At 50.2% G+C, this 21823-nt stretch overlaps 1 protein-coding gene across 1 annotated transcript in view; it reads left to right on the top strand.

The window, feature by feature from the left end:
• Positions 1 to 18645, top strand: part of LOC121287874 (unconventional myosin-VIIa-like) — a 217143-nt gene extending 198498 nt beyond the window's left edge. The window contains exons 47-48 of the mRNA XM_041205870.1: positions 18244 to 18363; positions 18446 to 18645. Of these exons, the coding sequence (XP_041061804.1) occupies positions 18244 to 18363; positions 18446 to 18532 (207 nt within the window). The 3' untranslated portion in view covers positions 18533 to 18645. The remainder of the gene's footprint in view (positions 1 to 18243; positions 18364 to 18445) is intronic.
• Positions 18646 to 21823: the final 3178 nt, after the last annotated feature.

The following is a 21823-nucleotide window of genomic DNA, read 5'->3' as shown; positions in this document are numbered from 1 at the left end:
AATGGGTGCCCCTGTGTTCAGTATGTGCCCCTGTGTTCAGTGTGTGCCTCCCGTGTACAGTGTGTGACCCCCCGTGTTCAGTGTGCCTCCTGTGTTCACTGTGTGCCTTCCATGTTCAGTGTGTGCCCCCGTATTCTGTTTGTGTCTCCTGTGTTCTGTGTGTGCCTCCTGTGTTCAGTGTGTGCCTCCCATGTTCAGTGTGTGCCTCCCATGTTCAGTTTGCACGTCCTATGTTCAGTTTGTGCCCCCGTGTTCAGTATGTTCCACTGTTCAGTGTGTGCCTCCCATGTTCAGTGTGTGCATCCCATATTCAGTGTGTGCCTCCTGTGTTCAATGTGTGCCGCCCATATTCAGTGTGTGCCTCCTATGTTCAGTGTGTGGCACCCGTGTTCAACGTGTGCTTCTGTGTTCAATGTTTCCCCCTTTGTTCAATTTATGCCCCGGTGTTCAGTGTGTGCTCCCTTTGTTCAGTGTGTGCCCCCTATGTTCAGTGTGTGCACCTTGTGTTCAGCGTGTGACCCTGTTTTCAGTGAGTGCCACCCTTGTTCAGTGTGTGGCCCGTGTTCAGTGTGTGCCTCCCGTGTTCAGTGTGTGCCTCCTGTGTTCAATGTGTGCCTTCCATATTCAGTGTGTGCCTCCTATGTTCAGTGTGTGCCTCCCGTGTTCAATGTGTGCTTGTGTGTTCAGTGTGTGCCTCCTGTGTTCAGTGTGTGCCCCCCCGTGTTCAGTGTGTGCCCCCTGTGTTCGGTGTGTGACCCCGTATTCAGTGTGTGCCTCCTATGTTCAGTGTTTGCCTCCCGTGTTCAATGTGTGCACCCCGTGTTCAGTGTGTGACCCCATGTTCAGAGTGTGCCTTCCATGTTCAGTGTGTGCCCCTGTATTCTGTGTGTGTCTCCCGTGTTCAGTGTGTGTCTCCCGTGTTCAGTGTGTGCCTCCCATGTTTGGTCTGTGCGTACTATGTTCAGTTTGTGCCCCCGTGTTCAGTATTTTCCCGTGTTCTGTGTGTGCCCCCTGTGTCCAGTGTGTGCCTCCCGTGTTCAGTGTGTGCATCCCATGTTCAGTGTGTGCCTCCTGTGTTCAATGTGTGCCTCCAATATTCAGTGTGTGCCTCCTATGTTCAGTGTGTGCCTCCCGTGTTCAACGTGTGCTTCTATATTCAGTGTTTCCCCCTTTGTTCAATTTATGCCCCGGTGTTCAGTGTGTGCTCCCTGTGTTCAGTGTGTGCCTCCTATGTTCAGTGCGTGCACCTTGTGTTCAGCGTGTGACCCTGTTTTCAGTGAGTGCCACCCTTGTTCAGTGTGTGGCCCGTGTTCAGTGTGTGCCTCCCATGTTCAGTGTGTGCCTCCTATGTTCAGTGTGGGCCTCCCATGTTCAGTGTATGCCTCCCATGTTCAGTGTGTGCCTCCTGTGTTCATTGTGTGCCTCCTATGTTCAGTTTGTGCCTCCCGTGTTCAACGTGTGCTTCTCTGTTCAGTGGGTGCCCCTGTGTTCAGTAGGTGCCCGTGTTCAGTGTGTGCCTCCCGTGTTCAGTGTGTGACCCCCCGTGTTCAGTGTGCCTCCTGTGTTCACTGTGTGCCTTCCATGTTCAGTGTGTGCCCCCGTATTCTGTTTGTGTCTCCTGTGTTCTGTGTGTGCCTCCTGTGTTCAGTGTGTGCCTCCTGTGTTCAGTGTGTGCCTCCCATGTTCAGTGTGTGCCTCCCATGTTCAGTTTGCACGTCCTATGTTCAGTTTGTGTCCCTGTGTTCAGTATGTTCCCGTGGTCAGTGTGTGTCCCATGTTCAGTGTGTGCCACCTGTGTTCAATGTGTGCCTCCCATATTCAGTGAGTGCCTCCTATGTTCAGTGTGTGCCCCCTGTGTTCAAGGTGTGCTTCTGTGTTCAGTGTTTTCCCCCTTTGTTCAATTTGTGCCACTGTGTTCAGTGTGTGTCTCCCGTGTTCAGTGTGTGTCTCCCGTGTTCAGTGTGTGCCTCCCATGTTCAGTGTGTGCCTCCCATGTTCAGTTTGTGCGTCCTATGTTCAGTTTGTGCCCCCGTGTTCAGTATGATCCCGTGTTCCGTGTGTGCCCCCTGTGTTCAGTGTGTGCGCCCCATGTTTCGTGTGTGCACCCTGTGTTCAGTGTGTGACCCTGTGTTCAGTGTGTGCCCCCCGTGTTCAGCGTGTGCATCCCATATTCAGTGTGTGCCTCCTGTGTTCATTATGTGCCTCCTATGTTCACTTTGTGCCTCCCATGTTCAACGTGTGCTTCTGTGTTCAATGGGTGCCCCTGTGTTCAATATGTGCCCGTGTGGTCAGTGTGTGCCTCCCGTGTTCAGTGTGTGCCTTCTATGTTCAGTGTGTGCCCCCCCGTGTTCAGTGTGTGCCTCCCATGTTCAGTTTGTGCGTCCTATGTTCAGTTTGTGCCCCCGTGTTCAGTATGTTCCCGTGTTCAGTGTGTGCCCCCTGTGTTCAGTGTGTGCCTCCCGTGTTCAGTGTGTGCATCCCATGTTCAGTGTGTGCCTCCCATGTTCAGTGTGTGCCTCCCATGTTCAGTTTGCGTGTCCTATGTTCAGTTTGTGTCCCTGTGTTCAGCATGTTCCCGTGGTCAGTGTGTGTCCCATGTTCAGTGTGTGCCACCTGTGTTCAATGTGTGCCTCCCATATTCAGTGTGTGCCTCCTATGTTCAGTGTGTGCCCCCTGTGTTCAAGGTGTGCTTCTGTGTTCAGTGTTTTCCCCCTTTGTTCAATTTGTGCCACTGTGTTCAGTGTGTGTCTCCCGTGTTCAGTGTGTGTCTCCCGTGTTCAGTGTGTGCCTCCCATGTTCAGTGTGTGCCTCCCATGTTCAGTTTGTGCGTCCTATGTTCAGTTTGTGCCCCCGTGTTCAGTATGATCCCGTGTTCCGTGTGTGCCCCCTGTGTTCAGTGTGTGCGCCCCATGTTTCGTGTGTGCACCCTGTGTTCAGTGTGTGACCCTGTGTTCAGTGTGTGCCCCCCGTGTTCAGCGTGTGCATCCCATATTCAGTGTGTGCCTCCTGTGTTCATTATGTGCCTCCTATGTTCACTTTGTGCCTCCCATGTTCAACGTGTGCTTCTGTGTTCAATGGGTGCCCCTGTGTTCAATATGTGCCCGTGTGGTCAGTGTGTGCCTCCCGTGTTCAGTGTGTGCCTTCTATGTTCAGTGTGTGCCCCCCCGTGTTCAGTGTGTGCCTCCCATGTTCAGTTTGTGCGTCCTATGTTCAGTTTGTGCCCCCGTGTTCAGTATGTTCCCGTGTTCAGTGTGTGCCCCCTTTGTTAAGTGTGTGCCTCCCGTGTTCAGTGTGTGCATCCCATGTTCAGTGTGTGCCTCCCATGTTCGGTGTGTGCCTGCTGTGTTCAATGTGTGCCACCTATGTTCAGTTTGTGCCTCCCGTGTTCAGTTTCTGCCTCCCGTGTTCAATCTGTGCTTCTGTGTTCAGTATGTGCCCCTGTGTCCAGTGTGTGCCTCCTGTGTTCAGTGTGTGCCTCCCGTGTTCAGTGTGTGCCTCCAATATTCAGTGTGTGCCTCCTATGTTCAGTGTGTGCCTCCCGTGTTCAACGTGTGCTTCTATATTCAGTGTTTCCCCCTTTGTTCAATTTATGCCCCGGTGTTCAGTGTGTGCTCCCTGTGTTCAGTGTGTGCCCCCTATGTTCAGTCTGTGCACCTTGTGTTCAGCGTGTGACCCTGTTTTCAGTGAGTGCCAGCTTGTTCAGTGTGTGGCCCGTGTTCAGTGTGTGCCTCCCATGTTCAGTGTGTGCCTCCTATGTTCAGTGTGTGCCTCCCATGTTCAATGTGTGCTTCTGTATTCATTATGTGCCTCCCGTATTCATTGTGGGCCTCCCGTGTTCAGTGTGTGCCTCCCGTATTCAGTGTGTGCTTCTCTGTTCAGTGTGTGCCCCTGTGTTCAGTGTGTGACCCCATGTTCAGTGTGTGACTTCCATGTTCAGAGTGTGCCCCTGTATTCTGTGTGTGTCTCCTGTGTTCAGTGTGTGCCTCTCGTGTTCAGTGTGTGCCTCCCATGTGTAGTGTGTGGGCCTCCCATGTTCAGTGTGGGCCTCCCATGTTCAGTGTGTGTCTCCCATGTTCAGTGTGTGCCTCCTGTGTTCATTGTGTGCCTCCTATGTTCAGTTTGTGCCTCCCGTGTTCAACGTGTGCTTCTCTGTTCAGTGGGTGCCCCTGTGTTCAGTATGTGCCCCTGTGTTCAGTGTGTGCCTCCCGTGTTCAGTGTGCCTCCTGTGTTCACTGTGTGCCTCCTGCGTTCAGTGTGTGCCTCCTGTGTTCAGTGTGTGCCTCCCATGTTCAGTGTGTGCCTCCCATGTTCAGTTTGCGCGTCCTATGTTCAGTTTGTGTCCCTGTGTTCAGCATGTTCCCGTGGTCAGTGTGTGTCCCATGTTCAGTGTGTGCCACCTGTGTTCAATGTGTGCCTCCCATATTCAGTGTGTGCCTCCTATGTTCAGTGTGTGCCCCCTGTGTTCAAGGTGTGCTTCTGTGTTCAGTGTTTTCCCCCTTTGTTCAATTTGTGCCACTGTGTTCAGTGTGTGTCTCCCGTGTTCAGTGTGTGTCTCCCGTGTTCAGTGTGTGCCTCCCATGTTCAGTGTGTGCCTCCCATGTTCAGTTTGTGCGTCCTATGTTCAGTTTGTGCCCCCGTGTTCAGTATGATCCCGTGTTCCGTGTGTGCCCCCTGTGTTCAGTGTGTGCGCCCCATGTTTCGTGTGTGCACCCTGTGTTCAGTGTGTGACCCTGTGTTCAGTGTGTGCCCCCCGTGTTCAGCGTGTGCATCCCATATTCAGTGTGTGCCTCCTGTGTTCATTATGTGCCTCCTATGTTCACTTTGTGCCTCCCATGTTCAACGTGTGCTTCTGTGTTCAATGGGTGCCCCTGTGTTCAATATGTGCCCGTGTGGTCAGTGTGTGCCTCCCGTGTTCATTGTGCGCCTTCTATGTTCAGTGTGTGCCCCCCCGTGTTCAGTGTGTGCCTCCCATGTTCAGTTTGTGCGTCCTATGTTCAGTTTGTGCCCCCGTGTTCAGTATGTTCCCGTGTTCAGTGTGTGCCCCCTGTGTTCAGTGTGTGCCTCCCGTGTTCAGTGTGTGCATCCCATGTTCAGTGTGTGCCTCCCATGTTCGGTGTGTGCCTCCTGTGTTCAATGTGTGCCTCCTATGTTCAGTTTGTGCCTCCCGTGTTCTGTTTCTGCCTCCCGTGTTCAATCTGTGCTTCTGTGTTCAGTATGTGCCCCTGTGTTCAGTGTGTGCCTCCTGTGTTCAGTGTGTGCCTCCCGTGTTCAGTGTGTGCCTCCAATATTCAGTGTGTGCCTCCTATGTTCAGTGTGTGCCTCCCGTGTTCAATGTGTGCTTCTATATTCAGTGTTTCCCCCTTTGTTCAATTTATGCCCCGGTGTTCAGTGTGTGCTCCCTGTGTTCAGTGTGTGCCCCCTATGTTCAGTGTGTGCACCTTGTGTTCAGCGTGTGACCCTGTTTTCAGTGAGTGCCACCCTTGTTCAGTGTGTGGCCCGTGTTCAGTGTGTGCCTCCCATGTTCAGTGTGTGCCTCCTATGTTCAGTGTGTGCCTCCCATGTTCAATGTGTGCTTCTGTGTTCATTATGTGCCTCCCGTATTCATTGTGGGCCTCCCGTGTTCAGTGTGTGCCTCCCGTATTCAGTGTGTGCTTCTCTGTTCAGTGTGTGCCCCTGTGTTCAGTGTGTGACCCCATGTTCAGTGTGTGCCTTCCATGTTCAGAGTGTGCCCCCGTATTCTGTGTGTGTCTCCTGTGTTCAGTGTGTGCCTCTCGTGTTCAGTGTGTGCCTCCCGTGTGTAGTGTGTGTGCCTCCCATGTTCAGTGTGGGCCTCCCATGTTCAGTGTGTGCCTCCCATGTTCAGTGTGTGCCTCCTGTGTTCATTGTGTGCCTCCTATGTTCAGTTTGTGCCTCCCGTGTTCAATGTGTGCTTCTCTGTTCAGTGGGTGCCCCTGTGTTCAGTATGTGCCCCTGTGTTCAGTGTGTGCCTCCCGTGTTCAGTGTGTGACCCCCCGTGTTCAGTGTGCCTCCTGTGTTCACTGTGTGCCTCCTGCGTTCCGTGTGTGCCTCCTGTGTTCAGTGTGTGCCTCCCATGTTCAGTGTGTGCATCCCATGTTCAGTGTGTGCCTCCCATGTTCGGTGTGTGCCTCCTGTGTTCAATGTGTGCCTCCTATGTTCAGTTTGTGCCTCCCGTGTTCAGTTTCTGCCTCCTGTGTTCAATCTGTGCTTCTGTGTTCAGTATGTGCCCCTGCGTTCAGTGTGTGCCTCCTGTGTTCAGTGTGTGCCTCCCGTGTTCAGTGTTTGCCTCCCATGTTCAGTGTGTGCCTCCTATGTACATTGTGTGCCTCCCGTGTGTGCATCTGTGTTCAGTGTGTGCTCCTGTGTTCAGTATGTGTCCCTGTGTTCAGTGTGTGCCTCCCATGTTCAGTGTGCGCCTCCCGTGTTCAATGTGTGCCTCCTATGTTCAGTATGTGCCCCTGTGTTCAGTGTGTTCCTCCCATGTTCAGTGTGTGCCTCCCATGTTCAGTGTGTGCCTCCCATGTTCAATGTGTGCTTCTGTGTTCATTATGTGCCTCCCGTATTCATTGTTGGCCTCCCGTTTTCATTGTGGGCCTCCCGTGTTCAGTGTGTGCCTCCCGTGTTCAGTGGGTGCCTCCCGTGTTCAGTGTGTGACCCCCGTGTTCAGTGTGCCTCCTGTGTTCACTGTGTGCCTCCTGCGTTCAGTGTGTGCCTCCTGTGTTCAGTGTGTGCCTCCCATGTTCAGTGTGTGCCTCCCATGTTCAGTTTGCGTGTCCTATGTTCAGTTTGTGTCCCTGTGTTCAGCATGTTCCCGTGGTCAGTGTGTGTCCCATGTTCAGTGTGTGCCACCTGTGTTCAATGTGTGCCTCCCATATTCAGTATGTGCCTCCTATGTTCAGTGTGTGCCCCCTGTGTTCAAGGTGTGCTTCTGTGTTCAGTGTTTTCCCCCTTTGTTCAATTTGTGCCACTGTGTTCAGTGTGTGTCTCCCGTGTTCAGTGTGTGTCTCCCGTGTTCAGTGTGTGCCTCCCATGTTCAGTGTGTGCCTCCCATGTTCCGTTTGTGCGTCCTATGTTCAGTTTGTGCCCCCGTGTTCAGTATGATCCCGTGTTCCGTGTGTGCCCCCTGTGTTCAGTGTGTGCGCCCCATGTTTCGTGTGTGCACCCTGTGTTCAGTGTGTGACCCTGTGTTCAGTGTGTGCCCCCCGTGTTCAGCGTGTGCATCCCATATTCAGTGTGTGCCTCCTGTGTTCATTATGTGCCTCCTATGTTCACTTTGTGCCTCCCATGTTCAACGTGTGCTTCTGTGTTCAATGGGTGCCCCTGTGTTCAATATGTGCCCGTGTGGTCAGTGTGTGCCTCCCGTGTTCAGTGTGTGCCTTCTATGTTCAGTGTGTGCCCCCCCGTGTTCAGTGTGTGCCTCCCATGTTCAGTTTATGCGTCCTATGTTCAGTTTGTGCCCCCGTGTTCAGTATGTTCCCGTGTTCAGTGTGTGCCCCCTTTGTTAAGTGTGTGCCTCCCGTGTTCAGTGTGTGCATCCCATGTTCAGTGTGTGCCTCCCATGTTCGGTGTGTGCCTCCTGTGTTCAATGTGTGCCACCTATGTTCAGTTTGTGCCTCCCGTGTTCAGTTTCTGCCTCCCGTGTTCAATCTGTGCTTCTGTGTTCAGTATGTGCCCCTGTGTTCAGTGTGTGCCTCCTGTGTTCAGTGTGTGCCTCCCGTGTTCAGTGTGTGCCTCCAATATTCAGTGTGTGCCTCCTATGTTCAGTGTGTGCCTCCCGTGTTCAATGTGTGCTTCTATATTCAGTGTTTCCCCCTTTGTTCAATTTATGCCCCGGTGTTCAGTGTGTGCTCCCTGTGTTCAGTGTGTGCCCCCTATGTTCAGTGTGTGCACCTTGTGTTCAGCGTGTGACCCTGTTTTCAGTGAGTGCCACCCTTGTTCAGTGTGTGGCCCGTGTTCAGTGTGTGCCTCCCATGTTCAGTGTGTGCCTCCTATGTTCAGTGTGTGCCTCCCATGTTCAATGTGTGCTTCTGTGTTCATTATGTGCCTCCCGTATTCATTGTGGGCCTCCCGTGTTCAGTGTGTGCCTCCCGTATTCAGTGTGTGCTTCTCTGTTCAGTGTGTGCCCCTGTGTTCAGTGTGTGACCCCATGTTCAGTGTGTGCCTTCCATGTTCAGAGTGTGCCCCCGTATTCTGTGTGTGTCTCCTGTGTTCAGTGTGTGCCTCTCGTGTTCAGTGTGTGCCTCCCGTGTGTAGTGTGTGTGCCTCCCATGTTCAGTGTGGGCCTCCCATGTTCAGTGTGTGCCTCCCATGTTCAGTGTGTGCCTCCTGTGTTCATTGTGTGCCTCCTATGTTCAGTTTGTGCCTCCCGTGTTCAATGTGTGCTTCTCTGTTCAGTGGGTGCCCCTGTGTTCAGTATGTGCCCCTGTGTTCAGTGTGTGCCTCCCGTGTTCAGTGTGTGACCCCCCGTGTTCAGTGTGCCTCCTGTGTTCACTGTGTGCCTCCTGCGTTCCGTGTGTGCCTCCTGTGTTCAGTGTGTGCCTCCCATGTTCAGTGTGTGCATCCCATGTTCAGTGTGTGCCTCCCATGTTCGGTGTGTGCCTCCTGTGTTCAATGTGTGCCTCCTATGTTCAGTTTGTGCCTCCCGTGTTCAGTTTCTGCCTCCCGTGTTCAATCTGTGCTTCTGTGTTCAGTATGTGCCCCTGTGTTCAGTGTGTGCCTCCTGTGTTCAGTGTGTGCCTCCCGTGTTCAGTGTTTGCCTCCCATGTTCAGTGTGTGCCTCCTATGTACATTGTGTGCCTCCCGTGTGTGCATCTGTGTTCAGTGTGTGCTCCTGTGTTCAGTATGTGTCCCTGTGTTCAGTGTGTGCCTCCCATGTTCAGTGTGCGCCTCCCGTGTTCAATGTGTGCCTCCTATGTTCAGTATGTGCCCCTGTGTTCAGTGTGTTCCTCCCATGTTCAGTGTGTGCCTCCCATGTTCAGTGTGTGCCTCCCATGTTCAATGTGTGCTTCTGTGTTCATTATGTGCCTCCCGTATTCATTGTTGGCCTCCCGTGTTCATTGTGGGCCTCCCGTGTTCAGTGTGTGCCTCCCGTGTTCAGTGGGTGCCTCCCGTGTTCAGTGTGTGCCTCCTGTGTTCAGTGTGTGCCTCCCATGTTCAATGTGTGCTTCTGTGTTGTGTGTGCCCCTGTGTTCAGTATGTGCCCCTGTGTTCAGTGTGTGACCCCATGTTCAGTGTGTGCCTCCTATGTTCAGTGTGTGCCTCCCATATTCAATGTGTGCTTCTCTGTTCATTATGTGCCTCCCGTATTCATTGTGGTCCTCGCGTGTTCAGTGTGGGCATCCCGTGTTCAGTGTGTGCCTCCCGTGTTCAGTGTGTGCCTCCCGTGTTCAGTGTTTGCCTCCTATGTTCAGTGTGTGCCTCCTATGTTCAGTTTGTGCATCCCGTGTTCAACGTGTGCTTCTCTGTTCAGTGGGTGCACCTGTGTTCAGTATGTGCCCCTGTGTTCAGTGTGTGTCTCCTGTGTTCAGTGGGTGCCTCCCGTGTTCAGTGTGTGCCCCCCCCCCATGTTCACTGTGTGCCTCCCATGTTGAATGTGTGCTTCTGTGTTCAGTGTGTGCCCCTGTGTTCAGTATGTGCCCCTGTGTTCAGTGTGTGCCTCCTGTGTTCAGTATGTGCCCCTGTGTTCAGTGTGTGACCCCATGTTGAATGTGTGCTTCCATGTTCAGTGTGTGCCCCCGTATTCTGTGTGTGTCTCCCGTGTTCAGTGTGTGTCTCCCGTGTTCAGTGTGTGCATCCCATGTTCAGTGTGTGCCTCCCATGTTCAGTTTGTGCCTCCTATGTTCAGTTTGTGCCCCTGTGCTCAGTATGTTCCCGTGGTTAGTGTGTGTCCCATGTTCAGTGTGTGCCTCCTGTGTTCAATGTGTGCCTCCCATATTCAGTGTGTGCCTCCTATGTTCAAGGTGTGCTTCTGTGTTCAGTGTTTTCCCCCTTTGTTCAATTTGTGCCCCTGTGTTCAGTGTGTGTCTCCCGTGTTCAGTGTGTGTCTCCCGTGTTCAGTGTGTGCCTCCCATGTTCAGTGTGTGCCTCCCATGTTCAGTGTGTGTCTCCCATGTTCAGTGTGTGCCTCCTGTGTTCATTGTGTGCCTCCTATGTTCAGTTTGTGCCTCCCGTGTTCAACGTGTGCTTCTCTGTTCAGTGGGTGCCCCTGTGTTCAGTATGTGCCCCTGTGTTCAGTGTGTGCCTCCCGTGTTCAGTGTGTGACCCCCGTGTTCAGTGTGCCTCCTGTGTTCACTGTGTGCCTCCTGCGTTCAGTGTGTGCCTCCTGTGTTCAGTGTGTGCCTCCCATGTTCAGTGTGTGCCTCCCATGTTCAGTGTGTGCCTCCCATGTTCAGTTTGCGCGTCCTATGTTCAGTTTGTGTCCCTGTGTTCAGCATGTTCCCGTGGTCAGTGTGTGTCCCATGTTCAGTGTGTGCCACCTGTGTTCAATGTGTGCCTCCCATATTCAGTGTGTGCCTCCTATGTTCAGTGTGTGCCCCCCATGTTCAGCGTGTGCATCCCATATTCAGTGTGTGCCTCCTGTGTTCATTATGTGCCTCCTATGTTCACTTTGTGCCTCCCATGTTCAACGTGTGCTTCTGTGTTCAATGGGTGCCCCTGTGTTCAATATGTGCCCGTGTGGTCAGTGTGTGCCTCCTATGTTCAGTGTGTGCCTTCTATGTTCAGTGTGTGCCCCCCCGTGTTCAGTGTGTGCCTCCCATGTTCAGTTTGTGCGTCCTATGTTCAGTTTGTGCCCCCGTGTTCAGTATGTTCCCGTGTTCAGTGTGTGCCCCCTGTGTTCAGTGTGTGCCTCCCGTGTTCAGTGGGTGCCTCCCGTGTTCAGTGTGTGCCTCCTGTGTTCAGTGTGTGCCTCCCATGTTCAATGTGTGCTTCTGTGTTCAGTGTGTGCCCCTGTGTTCAGTATGTGCCCCTGTGTTCAGTGTGTGACCCCATGTTCAGTGTGTGCCTCCTATGTTCAGTGTGTGCCTCCCATATTCAATGTGTGCTTCTCTGTTCATTATGTGCCTCCCGTATTCATTGTGGGTCTCCCGTGTTCAGTGTGGGCATCCCGTGTTCAGTGTGTGCCTCCCGTGTTCAGTGTGTGCCTCCCGTGTTCAGTGTTTGCCTCCTATGTTCAGTGTGTGCCTCCTATGTTCAGTTTGTGCATCCCGTGTTCAGCGTGTGCTTCTCTGTTCAGTGGGTGCACCTGTGTTCAGTATGTGCCCCTGTGTTCAGTGTGTGTCTCCTGTGTTCAGTGGGTGCCTCCCGAGTTCAGTGTGTGCCCCCCCCCCATGTTCACTGTGTGCCTCCCATGTTGAATGTGTGCTTCTGTGTTCAGTGTGTGCCCCTGTGTTCAGTATGTGCCCCTGTGTTCAGTGTGTGCCTCCTGTGTTCAGTATGTGCCCCTGTGTACAGTGTGTGACCCCATGTTGAATGTGTGCTTCCATGTTCAGTGTGTGCCCCCGTATTCTGTGTGTGTCTCCCGTGTTCAGTGTGTGTCTCCCGTGTTCAGTGTGTGCCTCCCATGTTCAGTGTGTGCCGCCCATGTTCAGTTTGTGCCTCCTATGTTCAGTTTGTGTCCCTGTGTTCAGCATGTTCCCGTGGTCAGTGTGTGTCCCATGTTCAGTGTGTGCCACCTGTGTTCAATGTGTGCCTCCCATATTCAGTATGTGCCTCCTATGTTCAGTGTGTGCCCCCTGTGTTCAAGGTGTGCTTCTGTGTTCAGTGTTTTCCCCCTTTGTTCAATTTGTGCCCCTGTGTTCAGTGTGTGTCTCCCGTGTTCAGTGTGTGTCTCCCGTGTTCAGTGTGTGCCTCCCATGTTCAGTGTGTGCCTCCCATGTTCAGTGTGTGTCTCCCATGTTCAGTGTGTGCCTCCTGTGTTCATTGTGTGCCTCCTATGTTCAGTTTGTGCCTCCCGTGTTCAACGTGTGCTTCTCTGTTCAGTGGGTGCCCCTGTGTTCAGTATGTGCCCCTGTGTTCAGTGTGTGCCTCCCGTGTTTAGTGTGTGACCCCCGTGTTCAGTGTGCCTCCTGTGTTCACTGTGTGCCTCCTGCGTTCAGTGTGTGCCTCCTGTGTTCAGTGTGTGCTTCCCATGTTCAGTGTGTGCCTCCCATGTTCAGTTTGCGCGTCCTATGTTCAGTTTGTGTCCCTGTGTTCAGCATGTTCCTGTGGTCAGTGTGTGTCCCATGTTCAGTGTGTGCCACCTGTGTTCAATGTGTGCCTCCCATATTCAGTGTGTGCCTCCTATGTTCAGTGTGTGCCCCCTGTGTTCAAGGTGTGCTTCTGTGTTCAGTGTTTTCCCCCTTTGTTCAATTTGTGCCACTGTGTTCAGTGTGTGTCTCCCGTGTTCAGTGTGTGTCTCCCGTGTTCAGTGTGTGTCTCCCGTGTTCAGTGTGTGCCTCCCATGTTCCTTGTGTGCCTCCCATGTTCAGTTTGTGCGTCCTATGTTCAGTTTGTGCCCCCGTGTTCAGTATGATCCCGTGTTCCGTGTGTGCCCCCTGTGTTCAGTTCGTGCGCCCCGTTTTTCGTGTGTGCACCCTGTGTTCAGTGTGTGACCCTGTGTTCAGTGTGTGCCCCCCGTGTTCAGCGTGTGCATCCCATATTCAGTGTGTGCCTCCCGTGTTCAATGTGTGCTTCTATATTCAGTGTTTCCCCCTTTGTTCAATTTATGCCCCGGTGTTCAGTGTGTGCTCCCGGTGTTCAGTGTGTGCCCCCTATGTTCAGTGTGTGCACCTTGTGTTCAGTATGTTCACGTGTTCCGTGTGTGCCCCCTGTGTTCAGTGTGTGACCCTGTGTTTAGTGTGTGCCTCCCGTGTTTAGTGTGTGCCTCCCGTGTTCAGTGTGTACCTCCCGTGTTCAATGTGTCCCTCCTATGTTCGGTTTGTGCCTCCCGTGTTCAATGTGTGCTTCTGTGTTCAGTGGGTGCCCCTGTGTTCAATATGTGCCCGTGTGGTCAGCGTGTGCCTCCCGTGTTCAGTGCGTGCCTTCTATGTTCAGTCTGTGCCCCCCCCCCGTGTTCAGTGTGTGCCTCCTCTGTTCCGTGTGTGCCTCCCATGTTCAATGTGTGCTTCTGTGTTCAGTGTGTGCCCCTGTGTTTAGTATGTGCCCCTGTGTTCAGTGTGTGACCCCATATTCATGTGTGCCTCCTATGTTCAGTGTTTGCCTCCCGTGTTCAGTGTGTGCACCCCGTGTTCAGTGTGTGACCCCATGTTCAGTGTGTGCCTCCCATGTTCAGTGTGTGCCTCCTGTGTTCATTGTGTGCCTCCTATGTTCAGTTTGTGCCTCCCGTGTTCAACGTGTGCTTCTGTGTTCAGTGGGTGCCCCTGTGTTCAATATGTGCCCATGTGGTCAGTGTGTGCCTCCCGTGTTCAGTGCGTGCCTTTTATGTTCAGTGTGTGCCTCCTCTGTTCAGTTTGTGCCTCCCATGTTCAATGTGTGCTTCTGTGTTCAGTTTGTGCCTCCTGTGTTCGGTATGTTCCCCTGTGTTCAGTGTGTGTCTCCCGTGTCCAGGGTGTGCCTGCTATGCTCTGTGTCTGCCTCCCATGTTCATTGTGTGCTTCCCGTGATCAGTGTGTGCCCCTGTGTTCAGTATGTGCCCCTGTGTTCAGTATGTGCCCCTGTGTTCAGTCTGTGCCCCTGTGTTCAGTCTGTGCCCCTGTGTTCAGTCTGTGCCTCCTGTGTTCTGTGTGTGCATCCCGTGTTCAGTGTGTGACCCCGTGTTCGGTTTGTGCTTTCCATGTTCATTGTGTGCCCCCCGTGTTCAGTGTATGCCTTCCATGTTCAGTGTGTGCCCCCCATGTTCGGTGTGTGCCTCCTATGTTCAGTGTGTGCCCCTGTGTTCAGTATGTGCCCCTGTGTTCAGTGTGTGGGTCCTGTTGTTCTGTGTGTGCACCCCGTGTTCAGTGTGTGACCCCGTGTTTGGTGTGTGCCTTCCATGTTCAGTGTGTGCCTCCCGTGTTCTGTGTATGCCTCCCGTGTTCAGTGTGTGCACCCCGTGTTCAGTGTGTGCCCCCCCCCCCCGTGTTCAGTGTGTGCCTCCTGTGTTCAGTATGTGCCCCCCATGTTCGGTGTGTGACCCCGTGTTCAGTGTGTGCCTCCTATGTTCAGTGTGTGCCTCCTGTGTTCAGTGTGTGCCAGTGTCCGTGCTGTCTCTGTTGTAGAATTCCCGCGTTTGCTCTTTAAACATCCCATATTCTTTCTTGTTGGCAATTTCACCCTTTTGTATCAGCTTTGAACTTTCTGTGGGAGAACATTAATTGCTGTGTGTGGATGTGTATCGGATGTGAGTTGAAGCCTCCATTTCTGATGCTCTGTGTTGGCGCGTTGATTGTTGTCGGCTTATATTAAACAGTTTTGAAGTACGGAGTACAGTGTCGGGTGAGTGGGGGTTGGGGAGGGGGATTTGGGTTGCATGTTTCACACAGATGTACTTGCTGCTTGTTGTGACAGGGGATCTGCTCAGTGCCAGGCGCCTCCTGGGGTCAGATGGTAAACTGACACCTTCCCTGCGACTCACGGAACTGTAACCATGTAATTTCACTGCAAAACGATTTGCTCCGCATCAGGACTGTGTCCGCAATCCTGCCCAGCTGCTGCTTGCTGCATCTCTGAGGTTTGGGACTGAAAGGGAACTGGGTTCAGTCACGGGGCTGTTCAAAACAGATGGGAGGGAAGTGAAAGTGCCTGGAAGGGGAGGGGATGATAGAGGTGGGGGCTGGTGGGGGTTAAGCTCCCACCGTCTAGAGACAGTTGATCAATTGGAGTTCTGGCTCTTTGTGAATGAGGTCCTGGTGATCACAGCCCTACTCTCCCCAGGTGAACAGGACCCACTGCAGCTGCTTGAGAACCCCTTCCCCCCACCCACTCACTATCAAGGCCCATTTGGGAATTTTTCAAAAAGGTGAGGTCAGGGTGTTGAGGTTCCTGTGTCTTAATTTAGTGAAACTGTTTTATCTCTTTCGATTCGCAAAGGCTTGGAATTTTATTAAAATAGCAAAACCATTGTAAGATCAGATGGAGAAATGTGTTGTAATGAGTGACATGTTTGTGTCATAACACAGTGAATCAATTCTCTCTGTATACCAGGGACAACAGTGGAGCCAGTACTGACCCTCAGGGGACATCACTTGAGCAACATTGAATAATCTTGGTCTTTTTTCCTGTCCATCAATCAACTTTCAGTCCATGTTGATAAATTTCCACTTGTACGGTACACTTGACTCGTTGCAGCAAATCTCCTGAGCAAATTTCTTATAAAATTCATTGATATGTCTGTACTGTTGCCCCCTATAGTTTCTATCTGTTTGTCACAGTACAGAACAGTCATTGGTTTTCCACAGGAGCAGGTTGAAAGATGATGTGTCTCTCCCTCTCCCTCTCTCTCGCTCTCCCTCAGTTTGTGTTCACAGGAAGGCTCCTAGATCTAGTACCACCTTGTTGTCCTATGTCAAGGGGTGTGGCAGTGTGTTCTGTGTATTGTAGTTCCACAGAGGAGGGTTAAAGTTGCAACTGTCATGATATATCTTCCTCTCTTTCTCTCTCACATACAAACATTTAAGACAGCAGGCAACAGCCAGCAACCCAGGCCCATGCTGATTTGTGGAGGCTTAACTTAGTCTGTGAGAGACTTGAGATAGTTGGTATATAGTTTTTCTAAAAACTGTTTGTTTACATTATTTACAAGAGTTCATAGTAAGTACATGGTTTGTGGGACACAGACTGTTCTGTGTCTAGCTCTCTTGGATCCTTTTGATCATCTGACCCTTAATGTCATAGTTACATCACTAATATCATTATGGTCTCATTGACATAATCATTAACCCATTACTCTACACACGTGAAATGTCCAACTGCACCCCCAGGCCTGAGACACAAGTGTAGGCGTATGTGGAGGAAGGGTAAAGCAGGCATTTCTAATATTACATGGCCAATTCTACTAGTTTAATGAGTTTATTGAAAGTTGGGTCATTTTATATTATGTTTGGTTTGTCCAGTGTTGCTCAAGGCTCCACCGCTGCCTAAAACCTGAATCCCCTCCTTTCTCTAGTTTCTCTCCTGTGACCTCATGCCTTCTCCGAACTCTTTGCCCATGAAGCCCACCTCCTACTCCCTCAACCCTATTCCTACCAAACTGTTGACCCTCCCCCAACTTCCTTTCCTGGCCCTGTGCTTGCTAGCATGATAAGTGGTTCTGTCTCCTCAGGTATTGTCCCCGTCCTTTTCAAAACTACGATCGCCATCCTGTTTTCCAAAAACTCATGCTTGAATCTCTGTCCTTGCAAACCACCGCCCCATCTCTACCCTTCCCTTTTCCCCTCAAAGCCCTTGAATTTATCACCTCCCAAATCCTTGCCTACAGCTCCATCTTTGAACCCCACCAGTCAGGTTTCTGCCCCTTCCCCAACACAAACGACCCTAACCAGAGTCACAAATAACATCTTCTGGCTCAAAAAGTGACCAACCCAATGTTCACTTTTTAATATAGCCCTCTCAATCCCATGATATCTGTAGGCCCTATTTGTAGGTGTTACACCACTGTCCAGGGAGAGTGGCATTCAATTGGCAGCGGCCAGCTCTGGATGTGCCATCTTCCTGGTATGACTAATGTTGTTGCACCTCTTTAGGTATCTTACTGTTGAAATGTTAGTGGGGCTTACGGTGACTCTCAGCACCCATGTGGTCATCAGTGCTGTTGGGACCCTGGAGATCACCAACTTTACACTAGACAAGACCATCAACAGTGCTCACCAAACAGAAAAATACACAGAGAGGCTCTTTCACCCTAACCTTGGCAATTGTCCCTTCAAGTGTGTAGGCCCTAAACTCTGGAATCCTCTCTGTAAATCTCTGCACCTCTCTATCTTGCTCTTCCCTTTTAAAACCTACCTCTTTTGACCAAACTTTTGCTCACCTGTCCTAATTTTTACAGAAGCTTTTCATGGGATGTGGGTGTTGCTGGCTGGGCCAGCATTTATTGCCCATCCCTTATTGCCTTAGAGAAGGTGGTGTTGAGCTGCCTTCTTGAACTGTTGCAGTCCATTTGATATAGATACACCTACAATGCTGTTAGGAAGGGAGCTCCAGGATTTTGACCCGGCGACAGTGAAGGAACGGCAATATATTTCCAAGTCAGGATGGTGTGTGACTTGGAGGGGAACTTCCAGGGGTGGTGTTCCCATGTGTCTGCTGCCCTTGTCCTTCTAGATGGTAGTGGTCGTGGATTTGGGACATAAGTTCAAGGAAAAACTTTTTTACCCAGAGGGTGGTGACGGTCTGGAATGCGCTGCCAGGGAGGGTGGTGGAGGCAAGTTGCCTCACATCCTTTAAAAAGTACCTGGATGAGCACTTGGCACATCATAACATTCAAGGCTATGGGCCAAGTGCTGGTAAATGGGATTAGGTAGGTAAGTCAGGTGTTTGCCACATGTCGGTGCAGACTCGATAGGCCAAAGGGCCTCTTCTGCACTGTGATTCTGTGATTTGGAAGGTGCTGTCTAAGGAGGCTTGGTGACTCCTTATATGACTTGGTGTCAGATTTTGTCTGATAAAGTTCCTATGACGCACCTTGGGATGTTTTGTTTACTTAAAGGTACATCATAAATAGATGGTGTTGTTATTGTTACATAGACTCACTAGATTACATGCCATCAAAGAGAATGGCAGTGCCATGGAGATGTGACTGTAAGTGAGGGTGTACAGGTAGAAAATGGATTCTATCAATAATGTATAAACAATGATGATTTTGACCTCATTAACAGTTTCATAGAATAGTTCCGATTAAGATTATAAAAAATAGGAGCAGGAGTAGACCATTCAGCCTCTTGCACCTGCTCCGTCATTCAGCACAATCATAGCTGATCTTCAAACTCAACCCCACTTTCCCGCCTGCTCTCTGTATCCCTTGATTCCCTAAGAGACCAAAAATCTGTCTATCCCAGCCTTAAATATACTCAACAGAGGAACATCCAAAGATTCACAACCCCCAAGTGAAGAAATTTCTCCCCATCTGAGTCTGAAAGAATTGACGCCTTATCCTGTGTCCCTGTGTTGTAGCTTCCCCAGCCAGGATGTGTGTCTTTATTTCATTAAGAACATCCAGCAGCAACTGAGGCCCCTGCATCCTGATGGCCAAGCTCTGGGTCAATGAATTGCTACTCAGGCTCTTGACGTTTCTCTGCTGTCTCCTTGCAGGTGGCTTTAGTGACTCATCCGTATAATAAAATCTCCAACTGGTGCAGCGGCAGTACATATTTTCACATGTCAGTGGGCAGCCTGGTCCGAGGAGGAAAGATTCTCTGTGAGACTTCACTGGTAAGGATGGTCAGTGACCAGGGTGGCAATGGGGGTATTAAACTGTGTTTCATTCTTTAACCATTTGCTTATTTAATTAAAGGGTTACAAAATGGACGACCTCCTGACATCATATGTGAGTGCGTATTTAGCTACTGCAAAGCAGAAAACAGCTCGATACCTTGCCTGATGGGACCAATGTTAAAGGATTTGGTCTGCCAACTGTTGCATGAGATTCTTACAACTCTCTCTGTCTCCATCTCTCTCTCTACCACACCCTTATCTTCCTCTTTTCCAACGTCTCTCAAACCATTTCTCTCTCTTTTATTTTATCCCCCCTCCTTCTCCCTCTTTCTTCTCACTTCTCTCTCTCCAATTTTTACTGAGCTATCACTTCAGGGTTGAGAATATTTTTGATGAAGCTGTTAATGATCAGAGCGGGTCTGTGCTATGGAGCAGTACCTTTTTAGCAGTGGATGTAATTCTGATGCAATCAATGTGACTTACACCTGAGGTGATTAATGTTACTTGTAGATTTTTTAACAGTGCCTGGGGCCCCAAATAACACACATAAAGACCCTTCTGTTCTCCTTCCTCCAAGTGCTTGTGGAGCTGACCTTAATATTTAATAGGTGTATTTATGGGAGACAGTGACGTAGTCTAATACTCTGGGGACACAGTTTCAAATCCCACCATGGCAGCTGGTGCAATTTAAATTCAGTTAATAAATCTGGAATTGAAAGCTAATCTCAGTAATGGCAACCATGAAACTGTCATCGATGGTTGTTTAAAAACAAACCCACCTGGTTCACTAATGTCCTTTACGGAAGGAAATCTGCTGTCCTTATCTGGTCTGGCCTACATGTGACTCCAGACCCACAGCAATGTGATTGACTCTTAACTGTCCTTTGAAATGGCCGAGCAAGCTACTCAGTTCAAGGGCAATTAGGGATGGGCAGCAAATGCTGGCCCTGCCAGTGATGTCCAGATCTCATGAGAAAAAATAGAAGAGAAATATGGTAGTGCCTGTCTGATTCATTCACCGTGAACTCAAACCCTCTTAAACATACACATGGGTGGCATTCACTGCAGCTCAGAAAGGTTTATGCATTTGGATACCTGAGGGGGATAGACAGAAAGAAGTGCATTTATATAGTGCCTTTAATATAATGAAACATTCTAAGAACACTTGGTATTTACGTAACATGGCTGGTTCCTTGATTCTTCATGTCTCTGGTGAACCTGAAGCTCCTGAGCTGTGATGCCAATCTGTGGATATCTGACCATCTCCCCGGAATGCAGCATCCTCCCGGTGACATTCAGCCTCCTTTTAAGGTTACCGACTTTGCTTGGGTGCATTACTGGAGGAATTACCACATTGAGCTTTAGCCTCCAACACCTCCCCTCCCCCCGCCCAAACAACTGGGAGCTGACTGGCATATGATCTGAATTATTCTATATTTGCAGTGAGTGGTGAGCCACCCTACCACATATTTATTTCGTCCTTCAGTCCTCGTTGGCCAGGCCTCTGTGTTTGTCAGTTCTTGTGCCTTTGATCGTAGGGAGCTCAGCAGGGGTTTCACATTCTTCTGTGTGCGTCTTCAATAAAGTTGTTAACTCATTCATTTCAAAAAGTTTTTGATTTTTGTTTGGTGAACTGAAATTTGATGAGATCATGTTAACTTTATCCGCTAAAAAAATAAAACATGGAAGATTTTCAATTGCTAAATTCCCAGATCAGAACACCAGTGTGTAAATTAGTCTCTAATGTACATTTTCTGGGAGCAGGCTGCTCCCTACTTGGCAATAAATGAAATTCAATATTAACAGTGTCTCTGTGTTTTTACTGAATGTTAAAAGGAAGCACATTCTGATATGGATCTGGGAAATGTGTAGGTGATATGGGTCTGAGTTAGGGAGATCAAGGTAACGATTCTCTGGGTGATGAGGGTGTGAGTAACAATGCTCTGGGTGATGAGTCTGTGAGTAACAATGATCTGGGTGATGGGAGTGTGAGTAATGATGGTCTGGGTGATGAGGGGGTGCTTAATGGTCTAGCTGATGAGGGTGTGAGTAACGATGGTCTAGGTGATGAGGGTGTGAGTAACAATGGTCTGGTTGATGGTGTGAGTAACGATGGCCTGGGGAGGAGGGTGTGTGTAATGATGCTCTAGGTGATTGGGGTGTGAGTAATGATGGTCTGGGTGCACAGGGGGTGAATAATGATTCTCTGGGTGATGAGAGGCTGAGCAACGATGGTCTGGGGATGAGGGTGTGAGTAATGATGCTCTAGGTGATGGGGGTGTGAGTAATGATGGTCTGGGTATGAGGGGGTGATTAATGATGGTCTGGGTGATGGGGTTGAGTAACAATGGTCTGGGTGATAACATGGTGAGTAACAATGTTGTTGTTGAGAGGGTGAGTAACAATGGTCTTGGTGATGAGCACTGAGCATGTGAATAAAGGTGGTCTGGGTGATCAGTAACAATGTTTTGGTGATTGGGAGTGAGTAACAATGGTCTGGGTGATGGGGGTGTGAGTAATGATGGTCTGAGTGATAAAGGTGTGAGTAATGATGTCTTGGTAATGGGGGTGTGAGTAACTAAGGTCTGAATGATGAAGATGTGAGTAATGATGCTCTGGAGATAAGGGTGTGATTAACGATGGTCTGGGTGATGGGGTGTGAGTAATGATGCTCTGGGCGATGAGGGGGTGAGTAATGATGGTCTGGATGTGAGTAATGATCTCTTGGGTGAAGGTGTGAGTAACAATGCTCTGGGTGAATAGGGTATAGGTAACAATGTCTTGGTGATGAGAGGGTGAGTAACAATGGTCTGGGTGATGGCGGTGTGAGTAACGATGCTCTGGATGATGACGGTGTGAATAATGATTCTCTGGGTGATGAGGGTGTGTGAAACGATGCTCAGATGATGGGGGTGAGTAACGATGGCCTGGATGATGCACTGGGTGGATTTCCAGAAGGCATTTGATAAAGTTCCCTATCAAGGACTGTTATCTAAAATTGAAGCTCATGGAATTGATGCAAATTACTGACCTGGTTAGGAAATTGTGGTCAATTGAGTGCAGGAGACAGTGAGTAGGGATAGTGGGCAGGTACTCTAATAGAATAAAAGCAAAATACTGCGGATGCTGGAAATCTGAAACAAAGACAGAAAATGCTGGAAAATCTCAGCAGGACTGACAGCATCTGTGGAGAGAAAGACAGAGTTAATGTTTTGAGTCTGTATAAACTTCTTCAGAGCTGAAGAGAAGTAAAAATGTGACAAAGTTTATATCAAGGGGGGTGGATCAGGTGAAGCTGGATAGAAGGCCTGTGATATGTGGAGAGATTGACAAAGATGTCATGAACAAAAGAACAAAGGGATGTTAATGCTAGTGGGGCTGACTATCGGAAGTGCTGATGGTGGCATTAAGGTCAGAGAGCAGAATGTGATAATAGCAGGACAGGGGTAAGCACTCT

This window comes from Carcharodon carcharias, chromosome 2 (assembly GCF_017639515.1).
Source record: "Carcharodon carcharias isolate sCarCar2 chromosome 2, sCarCar2.pri, whole genome shotgun sequence".
Classification (NCBI taxonomy): Eukaryota; Metazoa; Chordata; class Chondrichthyes; order Lamniformes; family Lamnidae; genus Carcharodon; species Carcharodon carcharias.
Note: the sequence above shows the minus strand (reverse complement) of the source record. Positions and strands in the feature narration are given on the sequence as shown.